The 13,518-nt window shown below is 44.1% G+C and overlaps 2 protein-coding genes across 2 annotated transcripts in view; one reads left to right on the plus strand and one right to left on the minus strand.

Annotated features, from left to right (window-relative positions):
* ELP4 (elongator acetyltransferase complex subunit 4) overlaps window positions 1-10,410 on the minus strand; it is a 477,499-nt gene extending 467,089 nt beyond the window's left edge. The window contains exons 1-2 of the mRNA XM_068261125.1: window positions 10,198-10,410; window positions 998-1,033 (exon numbers count right to left, since the gene is read on the minus strand). Coding sequence (XP_068117226.1) covers window positions 998-1,033; window positions 10,198-10,372 — 211 coding nt within the window. The 5' untranslated portion in view covers window positions 10,373-10,410. The remainder of the gene's footprint in view (window positions 1-997; window positions 1,034-10,197) is intronic.
* The window catches only part of IMMP1L (inner mitochondrial membrane peptidase subunit 1), an 84,132-nt gene continuing 80,859 nt past the window's right edge, over window positions 10,246-13,518 (plus strand). The window contains exon 1 of the mRNA XM_068261126.1: window positions 10,246-10,540. The gene's annotated coding sequence lies outside the window, so the exon portion shown is untranslated. The remainder of the gene's footprint in view (window positions 10,541-13,518) is intronic.

The following is a 13,518-nucleotide window of genomic DNA, read 5'->3' on the forward strand; positions in this document are numbered from 1 at the left end:
TCACTACTCTACTAATTTATATTGCTCCATGAAGTACAAAAACTTTACAGCTTTCAATCAGCGCTATGCCTGATCAATAAACTAAATCGCTGTTAATCAACTGGATAAGTGGCAGCAAAAAGATTACTGACAAATTCAATCAAAGTGGTCGACAGTACTGGAAATATCAGCCTGCCTATGGCTAATTAAAGAAAATATCTGTGTTTAGAGGTAAGAGACAGAATATTTTTATCAGTTAGAGTACTGTCTAGTGGCCCCTCCCTCCCTTGTACAAATCCCTGACGACTAGTGGCCCCTCCCTCCCTTATAAAGTTCCCTGGTGTCTAGTGGCCCCTCCCTCCCTTATACAGTTCCTGGGTGTCTAGTGCCCCCCTGCTCTCCTCTATACAGTTCTGTGGCGTCTAATGCCTCATCCCTCCCCTATACAGTTATCTGGTGTCTAGTGGTCCTCCCTCCCTTATACAGTTCCTTGGTGTTTAGTGGTCCTCCATCCCCTATACAGTTTCCTGGTGTCTAGTGGTCTCCTTCCTCCTTTATATATATCCCTAGTGTTTAGTGGTCTCCCTCTATGCCATATACAGTTCCCTGGTGTGTAGTGGTCCCTTCCACACCCCTAAATAGTTCCCTGGTGTCTAGTGAGCTCCTTCCTTCCCCTATACAGTTGCCTGGTGTCTAGCAATTTCCCCCTCACTCGCCCTTATGTCTTCCCAGATGATCTAGGGCTTAATTTCCAATATAGCTTCCCTGGGGGTCTAGAGTGGGCCAAACATAATGCAAAGTTGGGGAAGCCACTTACAAATCAAATTTGATGGCTCTGCGGGCCAGCTTTGGCCCGCGGGCCAGAGTTTGACATGTAGGAATTAGAGGTATCCAGAATGTCGAAGGCAATCCAAGTAGAGGGGACTGAGAGCAACACTGAATTTACAAAAACACTGCAGTACAACACCAAGGGAAGTCACTCACACTACTGATCAGGTTAAATAAAAGCAATACTGACCTATTATTAGTAGTGTTCCAACTGCCAGACCACCACCTACGGGAGCCAAAGAAAAGAGAAAAACAGTAAACTCAATGCTGTTATTATTAGCCAGTACCATCCAGAAAGAATATGCATAGCTTCCTACAAAAAAACCCTCGTAACAATGCAATAGCAGATACAGAAACCTACAGGCGACCACTAAGAATTCACTTTCCTGAAGCTAAAGCACATGATAGATACCTACTGGTTTTATTGGTTCTAAGCTTTTCTCCTTGAACTAAGCACTAGTACAACATACTGTAATAATATCAGTCTTCAGCGCTGTCCTTGGTACTGAAACAAGAGTCATAAGCTAAACCATGGTTAGCACAGGATGCTAAGCCTTATTTATCAGTGTCCGTGAGAACTGCTTATGTTTCCCCAAGGCAGCAGTCTGTTCACAAGCCATTTTGCCAAAAGAGATTTGGAAATAAAAAGAAAGATCTGGTCCAGATACCTAGAAATGGTGTTCCAAAAACGGCATGGATTAGACATGAAGGACTAATTTGTTACTGCCAACGGTCTATTCCGATCTTTATTGTAAACCTTTCTAAAGCTATCACTCAGTAAAGCAGCCAGACTCAATTATCTTATAGGTGTGGAATAACACAAGAAAATGAGTATTTTTTTAATGGAATTCCATGAGAATGAAAGCGCAAGAGAATAGGAAAGCACAAAAACAATCCGGATAATTAGCCTCACCAGCAAATCACTGAATATTCAGCTGATTAAACTGATCATCTGCTAGTAGCCTTGATTTACTAACCCCAACTTCTGGATTATACTCTGAAAACTAACATTTCAGTAAATACTCTTAAAGCAAGTCTTAAATCTTTTTTCTTTTTCCTTATTTAACATTATATTTTTGTCGATTGGTTACTTATTACTTATTCTGTGGTATTTTGGCTGCTGTGCGTGTCCCCCTGAACCATTTGCCTGGTAGCCCTGCTGATCCTCTGCCTCTAATACTATTAGGTGTAGCCCCTGAACAAGCATGCAGCAGATCAGGTGTTTCAGACTTTAAAGTCAGATCTGACAAGACTAGCTGTATGCTTGTTTCTGGTGTTATTCAGATACTACTGCAGAGAAATAGACCAGCAGGGCTGCCTGGCAACTGGTATTGATTAAAAGGAAATAAATATGGCAGCCTCCATATACCTCTTACTTCAGTTACCCTTTAAGCTTACATAACAACATTTTCCATCTATATCAAGCTGATTAGATCATCAGATCCAATCTGCTAGAAATCCATGCCGCAAACGCTTACCAATCCACCGATTTTCATCCAAAATTGGTCGATTAGCTCGATCGTGCAGGATGGAAAATTTCGGCCAATTGGAAATGGATTGGGAGCATGTCAGTAGCGCTGTTTGATTTTACGACCAACAAAGCTACTCTCACCTGTCCATGGCACGGTTCGGGTCTCTTCTCTCTCCGTTGGCTGTTTCAACACAATTCAAATACTAGAGCACTCTAATAGTCACAGCGTCCCTAGTGTCTGACCTCTGCATTATATTACACATGTGCCCCGATCTTCGGAAGTGACGAAGCCGCCGGGGACAGCAGAGACCGTGTGGCGGACAGGCGAGAGTTCGCTCCACCACGTGGCCCAGGTGGGGACCCGGCAGACGGGCACAAATTTGTAAAGAATTGAGGCTGAAATGTTTCAATGTAAAATGCTTAAAAGTTATTTTCAAGTCTACCTTGTATACGGACTATGCCATAGCCATATACAAATTATTATATACAATTACTGTATTTATTAAGATTAGCAGGGGTGTCACTCAAAATCAATTCTGCAGGGAAAGGAAACCCTTTTGTTCTCCCAAAATCTTAACAAAAACGTAGGAATTTCTTACCGCTAGAATTTCAAAAACCAGTCCCCTTATTGGGAATGAATCCTAGGACTCTCTGACCTCACTGTGCAGCTTGTTTGGACATACACATTTTTCCCACACACTGTGCATGTTTGATGGCAGAAATACACAGATGTTTCTAGTAGCAAAAGAACGTAGAGACTCTAACGCTCATAAGATTCAATTCTCTAAGATGCAGTGGGTAAAAATTAAATTTTTGGTCATTTACCCCACATGGTATTTTAGTCTTTTTTTTTCAAATTCACTTAGATTTTCACACATGCGGCCTTGATTTACCAAATAATTGCAACATTCACTCACTGAATTCTCATGCAGTATTTCATTTGGTATTTTATACAGTTGTGCTCATAAATTTACATACCTGGTAGAATTTATGATTTCGTAACCATTTTGCATAGAATATGATTGATAACACAAACTTTTTCTCACTCATGGTTGGTGGTTGGCTGAAGACATTTATTGTCAAACAACTGTGTTTACACTTTTTAAATCATAATGACTACTATTCAAACTACCCAAATGACTGATCAAACGTTTACATTCCCCAGTTCTAAATACCATGTATTGCCCCCTTTAACATCAATTATAGCTTGAAGTCTTTAGTGGCAGTTGTGGATGGGTCTATTTATCTTCTCAAACAGTAATGCCTAGTACACACCATACAATTTTCTGTAAGATTTTCTGTTAGATTTACCTGCTAGATAGATAATTTCCAACATGTTGCAAATTATCTAACTATCTATCTGCCTAGCAGTTAAGCAGTTTTCTACAGCAGGAGCTAACCATGTATGGTGTGTACTAGGCATAATGCTGGGGATACACGGTACGTTTCCCCCTTGCCATCAGTGGCTCGATTGATCATTTCCGACAGGTCCGATGACCCGCCGGATCGATTCCCCGATCGATCCCCGCGGGCGGACAATAGCAGCGCGTCGAGCAGAAGATAAGGAAGCGCTCGCGGGGACGAGCGGGAATCGATCCGGACGGCGGCGGGAGTCGATCCGGTGGCTAATCGAGCCACTGGGTCGACCCATGTATGCCCAGCATAAGGCCTCAGTTCCACGGGCAGTGGAACTGTGTGCTCAGCAAGCAGTTACCAGGCAGCAGTGAGCAGTTACCAGGCAGCGGTGAATAATTGTGAGATTGAGAGGCATTTCACTGCCTATCAACAGCCCATGGAAAAGAGGCCTAAAGCTACCCACTCTTCCTAGCAAAAAGCTTCCAGTTCCAATTCTTGGGATGTGTTGCATGAACTGCATGTTTCAGGTCTCCCCAGAGAAGCTTAATGATATTGAGATCAGGAGACTGACATGGCCACTCCAGAACGTTTATTTGATGTTGCTGTGGCCAATAACAGGTTGACTTGGCCTTGTGTTCTAGATCATTGTCATGTTGGAAGGTCCAAGTTTCCCCCCATGCTCAGCATCCTGGCTGACTGCAAATTTTCCACCAGCTTTTTTTTTTTTTTTTTTTTTTTAATATATAAAAAAAAAAAACTTACTGCATTCATATTGCCATTGCCATCAATTCTCAAATTTCCTGTGCTGTTGTAGCTCCCAAAACGTCAGCCAGCCACCACCATGTTTTACAGTAGAGATATATAACATAACATTATTGTATTTATAAAGCGCCAACATATTACACAGTGCTGTACATTAGTTTAAGTTAAGGCCTTGTTGACTCCTCTCCAAATGTAGCGTTAGTCACCTCCTCTCAGGGCCTATTTCCACTAGAGCGAATCCGCATGCGTTGTCTGCATGCGGACTCGCATAACAAATACAAGTGGATGGCCCTTGTTTTTTCCTGCGTTTTTCTGTGCAGCATTTTTTGCACGGTAGAGCCTGCAGAATTCGCCTGCGTGTGGAATGCAGGCGATTCGCAGGCTATGTATTTGATAGGGAAAACGCACATGCGTTTTTGCCGCGAATTTGCATGAAAACTAATGTAAATTGAACCAGGCAGTGACATGGTTACATTTGCATATACCCTGCCTATGCGAAATCGCGGCAAAAAACGCATGCGGAATCGCATCCGCATGCGATTTCGTCAGCGTTGGAATCCCGGCGATTCACACCGCACTAGTGGAAACGAGCCCTCACTCTCGCATCCAAGACTTCTCACGGGCTATCCCTTTCCTTTGGAACTCTCTCCCTTAGCCGGTTCGTCATGCCACGAGTCTCGAAACCTTGAGGCTAAGTTCACAGTGGGACGTTAAAGTTGCGCGTTAAAACAGCATTTAACGCAGAATAACTCACTGCAATGAAAAATCAATGCCCTGTTCACAGTGCACACGTTGTGTTGGTGACTAACGCTGCACGTTAAGTAAAAGTACTGCATGCAGTGCATTATACACGTTATTAGCTGCATTGGACTATTTGCACATGCTCAGTAATGACTTGGAAGCATACTTTTCATTGCCTGTATTTTTTACTGTATCTGCTGTATGCGACGGTAACGCTGCGTTGCCACTTTTTGGGCGCGTTGCGTTGTAAGCTTGTGGTGCGACTTTAACGTGGCATCAAAACGCAACGTCCCACTGTGAATCTAGCCTCAAACTTACTCTGAAAACACACCTGTTCAGACAAGCCTATAATTTGCTATAGGCAGCACTGAAGGCACACTGGCTCACCCACTAATCCTGGTGTTTCCTTCCCTTTTGTTTCCTCCCCACTACCCTCTAGATTGTAAGCCCGCAAGGGCAGGGACCTCCTTCTAGTGTTTCTCATACTGCTGTAATTTTAACATATGCACATGTACCAACTACACATCAACTATGTATGTATTTGTAATTTTTATTTCTATTCAATGTCATGACTGTACAGTGTCTTGTACTTCTTATGTTTATAAAAAAAAAAAAAATTATATATATATATATATATATATATATATATATATATATATATATATATATATATATATATATATATATATATATATATATATATATATATATATATATATATATATATATATATATATATATATATATGGTTTTGGCCACAAAGTTCAATATTAGTCTCATCACTCCAAATGACTTTGTGCCAGAAGATTTGAGGCTTGTCTCTGCGCTGTTTGGCATATTGTTAGTAGGATACTTTCTGTCATTTGCGTAGTAGTGGCTTTCTTCTGGCAACTCAACTGTGCCTCCTTATTGTGAAATTGCCACACCACATTTTTTCAGAGAGTCCCATATTTCACCTGAAGGTATTTGTGGCTTTTTCTTGCAGCCCAAACTATTTTTTTTGTCAGTTGTGGCTGAAATTTAAGTTGTTCTACATGACCGTGGTTTGGTTTCAACAGAACCCTAAGGCCCCTTTTCCACGAGCAGTTGATAGGCAGTGGAAAGTCTCTCAAACTCTCACAACTGCTTGCTGTTGCCTGGTAACTGCTCACTGCTGCTTGGTAACTGCTTTGTGAGCTCACAGTTCACCTGCCCATGGAAATGAGCCATTAGAATCCAAAAAATATCAGTGCAGTACTGGATGAAAGATGCAAAGGTCTGTCAGGAGTCCAGAAACACATTGGCCTCAATTCACTAAGATCATGCTGGAGATAATAAGGCAAGGTGAGAGAGTTATCTTATCTCTTCATTCCTTACGTTAACTCTTCTGTAGTTAATTTACCTCCTCTGTAGTTAATTTACCTCCTCTGTAGTTATTTTCACATGCAGTTAATTAACAGCCTGTCTTTAACTCTGGAGTTATTTTAAGGATTGAAGAGTTAACTTAAAGACAGAAGAGTTAACTTTAGGTTTGCCTGAGGTAAAATGTTTCCTGAATACTACATGCCTTATCACCATGGTAACAACTCTAGAAGAGTTATTAAAGACAGGAGATAATCTTAGTGAATTGAGGCTATTGATCTTTTATACATACCTACTAATTACAAGCAAACAGATCACAGGTGAAGATGGTTACCTTTAAATGCCACAATTCTCTTTAGCTTAAAACTAATGGTGCATGTAGTCAGCCCAGTCACAATTTGAACTCGTAATTTACGATGTCTCCCCATCACTGTCTGCTTTATGTTAACAGTTGATCTTATCAATTTAGCCAAGATGCCTGGGAAAGCCTCCTGAACTAACAGCTAAGGCATCTAATTACATTTATGTTTGCTAAGGCCTCTTTCACATTAGACAATGCGTGCAGGAGCCGTTTCCTGCACGCGTTGAATAGGCTGCAGAGGAACCAAGTCCGACAAAGGAATATTATAAGCCGAAAGCTTACCATTTATTCATCTCTAAGTTAGCCAATAAATGGTATCATTCTGATTCAAAACTCCTTGCTTTAATAACCATTAAAACCGATTTGTGTCAAGTTTTGTACATGTTATCAGGCCAAATCACTAGAGTATGTAAACTTTTGATAAGGGTCATTTGGGTTGTTTGTGTAGTGATTATGATTAAAGTGAACCTAAAGTCAGGAAGAAAAAATGAGTTTAACTCACCTGGGGCTTCCCTCAGCCCCCTGAAGCTGATCGGTGCCCACGCTGACTCCATCAGATGTCCCTGGACCGGCCGGCGGCGACTTCCGGTTTCGCCGTCACCGACTGACAGGCTGGGAACGCGAGTGATTCTTCGCATTCCCAGCCAGAATGGCGCCCCCTATGCTGCTATTGCGGCCTCCCTATGCTGCAATAGCAGCATAGGGGGCGATATTCTGGCTGGGAACGCGAAGAATCACTCGCGTTCCCAGCCTGTCGGCCGGTGACGTCGAAACCAGATGTCGCCGCCGGCCGGTCCAGGGACATCTGATGGAGTCAGCGTGGGCACCGATCAGCTTCAGGAGGCTGAGGGAAGCCCCAGGTGAGTTAAACTCATTTTTTTCTTCCTGACTTTAGGGTCACTTTAAACACACAGTTGAACTGTGTGCTCAGCAAGCAGTGAGCAGTTACTAGGCAGCAGCAAGCAGTTGTGAGAGTTTGAGAGGCTTTTCACTGCCCATGGAAAAGAGTCCTTCAAGTGAGTCTGATGTGTAAATAAAAAAAAAAACCAGATACTCACCTAAGGAGAGGGACGGCTGACTGCTAACACTTCTGCCGGGTAGGTAAACCTATGAGCACAACTGTACATCATGCAGTTTTTAATTCAGTATTTTATGGATCATTGCAGTGCAGGGAAATTGGATGAAAGATTTTTTTTAAAATGACAAATAAAAATAAACCCATGCTGCATAAAATTAACATTACATTTTTACCATCTTAAAACCAGTATGTTAGTAACTCATTTTAATTACTACATAATAATATTGTGAAATTATTTTTTTTTATTTTCTTGAACATCTTAATTAGTTTTCACCTTTTCTCTGTTCAGTTTCCTCCCTTAATATAACCTTGGTTAAAAGGATACCTTAGCGGTAAATACATTTTGAAAAGGATGCCTATTGTGTTTATAGGGAGTTGTGCAGATGCTTACCGCACCTCCCGTGTCCTCACGTCTCCCTTCGTTCTCCGTTAGTGATGTCCGTAATCTTCTTCCTGGTCGGCACGGTCGCTGTTCTCCGACCCGGACATACTATGGTATGCATGCACAGTATGTCCACTTGGGCACCTGGCGAACGTCATATAGCGTCACGGGTAGGCTTCCTTCCCCAATTCTCCTCGCCCACACCAATGTAGCACGGTACCCAATGCACATTTTCGACAAGGGCTAGATTAATATGTTCACGTAGCCTTCCCCGTATGAGCACAGCCACCCAGTGCAGGTGCAAGTATGACCTGAGCCTGTGCAAGTAGCATGGAGCTGCTCATGCATTTTTTTTCCTCTGTGTGGTCGAGAAGCAAAAGAGGGTCCCAGCCAGTATTGGTGGGGTGCATGTGGATCTGAGAAGCCTCTGGATTGTTCCCCCATCACACCATTACATTAACTTTGGTCCCTGCTGCAGACTGCGCCAACAGGAACATCCCAGTGACCCTGCACCCAAATGTCTAACTCAGTAACGTCACAAATGTCCTGCTGGACAGGAAGTGTGTCACATTATTTTCCACATATGTACATTGCTACTACGAACAACTTTAAAATGTTTGCATTAACTTCCATTGTGTTGTGTACTGTGCATACCATGTGGCAACACACTGCAGCCGGACCATTTCCATCACATTGCATCGCACCGCGGGTGCTGTGGCAAGTTTCATAGATATTAAAGGGATTCTGAAGCAATTTGAGATTTGAACGGAGAGGCCTGCGGTGGAAACGAGGGAATAGTGAGGAAAACAGGAAGGCTCTATAAGACCAAGAGCCTTCCCTCTCCTTAAAAGACAGGTCCGAGGAGGAAAAAAAAAAAAAGGGATCTACGGTACTCACCTAAGGCTTCGTCCCCTGGTAGCCTATCTGTCCATCGCCGCAGCTTCAGGGTCCCCTCCGTTGCAGATGCTAAAACTCACCGCTCGCGTGGCCTGGAGCATTAAGCGCGGAACACTCCCGGCCAAGTGAGCATGACCAATGCACAGAAAGATGCCGACCTGGCGAGGTCAACATCTGCAATAGAGGGTACCGTGGGACACCGGAGCTCCGGCGAGGGGCAGATCGCTGCTCGCTGCTGTTGGAAGCCCCAGGTAAGTAGATCTTGTTTTTTTTTCTTCTCGAAAGTGTCCTTTAAGTAAGTATCTGTTCTTGTTTTCAGACTTTAATGGCCACTGCGATGAGCTGCGGCAGGGGAAGAGTACCATGACGCCATGCCGGAAATATGAAAGGGGGTCTGATACATTAAAAAAAAGTTTACTTAGGCTATGTTCACATTATAAATCACAGAGCTATTTAAAGCGCTGAGCAATTTATTGCAATTTTTTAATTGCCTTTCCCTGTACTTTCTAAGCACTTTTTTAAGCACTTTTGCAGAGGAATTTTTTTCCACAGAAGTGAACTCTTTCACCTGGAAATGAATAATGATTTATTCATTGTATTTATTAATTGACGCGCTCGGGAGATCGCTATACAAAGGGCTCTTTCATGCGCTTTGCGATTTCCCTATACCTTCCATTGAGCCACAGTGGTAAAAAAAATGGTGCAGGCAGCGCTTTTGGAAGCAGATCAGAATCGAACTGCTCATATGTAAACACTCTCATTGGGAATCATTGCACAAGCGCTTTTAAGGCGATTTCTAAAATCGCCAGCGCTTAAAAAAATATGCAAACGCTGTGTGAACAACCCTTAGAGCATCAGGAATAGTTACCAAATGTTGCAAACACTGACAGGATCCCTTTATTAACACGGTCTTAGTTGATAGTTAACCCTAATAGATGACAGCGTATACCCCGTCTGGGATGCTGGGGCCGTTACCATGGCAGCCAGAGCCAGAAACACACCTAGCAAATGGTCCAGGGAGGAGACTCCAGAGGAAACCAGCAGCTGCCCATTCTGCACAGACGGCCGAGTCCCCCTGATGGCCGAAATCTTCCCCCTGACCTTTCTGCGGAAGCTGGTCTCGGTCCCAGCTGGCATATTCCCACCGCTCATGCCGCCAGCACAGGGCGCAGCCATCTTGGTTATCCGTCAACAGCGCAGTGCATTGCGGGATTGTACACGTCACTCTCGTCCAATCCACGATAAGACACCAGCGCTGCGAACCAATCAGGAGCGCTTGTCCAGCAGAAGTGAGCGCGCGGCTCCGGCCTGTCAGCTGTCTGCAGAGGGTGACCTACCTTGTGTGTGAGTTTACTTATATGTCTACTTGCATGTCGATCTGTATAATGTATGTCAATGTTTATGCGTTATCCGCCTATTGGGATAGGGTTGTGTATGGGACAACAGTATTACCGGCGTGTCTGTGCTTGCACGACTCTGCTCTTCTTAAAGTGAAAGTAAACCCGGGGGGGGGGGGGGGGGGAGACAAAACAAAAAACGCATATACTTGCTTATGGAGAGAGAAGGCTCTGTGCCCTATAGATAGAGCATTCCAGCTCCTTTCATGGTCCCGTTGTTCCAGTGCTGTCACCCTGGTAGCAGTATCCGACTGATCTATCGAATACTGCTCTGCTCTGTGCCACCACAGGTGGCTTAGGGAGCCCGCATGCTCCCGAAGACAGGCAGCTGAGCAGCTCTGTACTAGGGTTGCAACGGTATGAAATTTCACGGTATGATAACTGTCAGGAACCGGCACGCCTGTGTATACGGTTCCCGACTGCGGGTTTGACTAGATCAAGTGGGGAGCAGCCTTGAGCTACAAACAATGCTGTGACCCCTCAAAAGCTCCTTACTGCCACCACTAGCGGTTTGCTAGACATGTCCACTTGGCTGTCGGGGGCTCAGCACGCAATCTGCGTTTTCGTATTCGGGTCAGCTTTGCGCTTTAGGCCGAATACGGGAACGCCACACACACGCACAATTGCAATCTTACACTGTAGTGAAGCAAAACCACTAACAGTCGTTCCGAACGATACTGTTAGCTACTCTGCTGTCGAGCTACTCGCACTGGCGTTTTCGTACGTTGGGTCAGCTGCGTGCTTTAGGCCAATGTATGACAAACGCCCCCACACCCAATGCAATTACAATCTCATACGGTAGGGTTACTCAAACGTACAATTAGGCATGGATTTATACAAAGTTGCACTTCAGTCTCTTCTAGGCTAAGAGTGTTGGTTTAGTACAGCAGAAGTCAAACTTTATTTAAATAACGATTTAATATTCCAGGAAAATGTGGAACAATGCAGAACTTAATATATACAAAAGATGTACACAAAAACAAAGTAAAAGTGTTACAAAGATAAAAGTTACAAAAATACACACAAGGATATTTGCATAAAATAAAAATGGGATATAACGTTACCGCATAGGTTAGAACGTGGTTTGGCGGGAGACCGCCATTCCGATTCGCTCGGGATCACTCTAGCTATGCGCTACCTCCAAGAGACGATTCTTTCTAGGCATCTGGCTCTGCTTTTTATACTGTGAGATACGCCTGGAGGTTGCAACTTCCTTGGGGAGGGGAGGAACTAGTTTTAATAGTGTATTTCGCAGCAGATCAAAGGTGGGGACTTGACTGCTCTTGGCATAATAAGCCATTTCCTGGCCAGAGGCAGTTTCTTGCACCAAGACTAACGCAATTTCCCCGTTTGTGACATCACAGTCTGCCGAGCCACTTGTCACATCTGGGCTAGGTGTGACATGTGAATTTCAAGGTTTTTCCTGTCTCAGTTTTCAGGTCATCAAAAAGGACTTCCCCCCACGCCAGGTGACCATTGATTAAGGCTTCCTCAACCTTCCAGCAGGCCTGTCATATGTAAATGTCAAACATTCCTGTCCACTTTGAACTTGGCAGACTCACTTAGTCGGATATTGTTTTGACCAACAGGCAGCTGTCTACATTAATACAAAAGATCAAAGCAATGCCCCACATTTGCAGGGTGGCAGACAAAAGGGAACCTAATTACCTGTTTCTGGCTGTCCAGAGGAACTGTATGCTAATGTCGCAGCCCCCTGCTTCCAGAGGAATCCAATGCAAATGTAGGTCTATTGACCCACACACACAATCACATGAACAGTCCATGAATCTAGCCTGGCATATCTACACCTTTGACATAATACACAGCAGATTAGTAAAATCAATGATAGAAATATACTCCTGTATTCCTTACATCATCCACCTCATAACTAGCTGCTATATTCCTGACAATAACCGTAAAAAAAAAATACCACGGTATTATGGTATACTACTATTATTTGGACCCGCTCCCCCTACATTAAAATATGCCCCCACGGATAGGTGGCCGCAGCATAGGTAGCAAGGGATAGGTGTAGTCAGGATAGGTGGCCACAGCATCGGTAGCCAGAGCTAGTTGTAGGCAGGATACATGGCCGTAGCATAGGTAGCCAGAGCTAGGTGTAGTCAGGATAGGTGGCCACAGCATAGGTAGCCAGAGCTAGGTTTGGGCAGGATAGGTGGCCACTGCATAGATAGCCAGAGGTAGGTGTAGGCAAGATAGGTGGCCAGAGCTAGGTGTAGTCAGGATAGATGGCCGCAGCATAGGTAGCCAGAGGTAGGTGTAGACAGGTTAGGTAGCCAGGAATAGATGTAGGTGCCTGCATTATGGAGGGAGAGGGGGGGATGCAGCAGCAGGGGTTACAAATACTTACTTGCTGGGCCAGTCCTCTCACGTGTACTGGCTTCATTCTACTTCCTGTTCTTGCTTCCATCTCCTTGTAATAGCGCCCAAGGGGCGCTGTTTCAGGGAAATGTGAGGAAGGAACAGGAAGTAGAATGAAGCCAGTACAGCTTGAGAACCCGGCAAGTGAGTCTTTCGCCGCCTCTGTTTGTGCAGACGCCGCTGTGTTGCATCCCCGCCGCTACGCCGCCCTGCCCCCTGAAAACCAGTAAAACGAGATTGTGCATGGTATGATTGCAATGCACAATCAAACCGTGGTATACCGTCATACTGGTATACCGCGGCAACCCTACTCCTGTAGGGCTCTCTCCCTCATGAAGACTTCTGAAGCATCCCGTGGCAGCAGATTGTAATGGTGCTGGAAACGGGAAGGTTCTATAGGACTTGGGTAAGTATCATATTTTTTTTTTTTCAATGTACATCGGTTTTAAAGTGTACCAGAGATTAAAAAATAGTAAGAACCAATACATACCCAGGGCTTCCTCCAGCCCCATAAGCACATGTGAGTCCCTTGGCATTCTCCTG

Source organism: Hyperolius riggenbachi, chromosome 11 (assembly GCF_040937935.1).
Source record: "Hyperolius riggenbachi isolate aHypRig1 chromosome 11, aHypRig1.pri, whole genome shotgun sequence".
Taxonomy (NCBI): Eukaryota; Metazoa; Chordata; class Amphibia; order Anura; family Hyperoliidae; genus Hyperolius; species Hyperolius riggenbachi.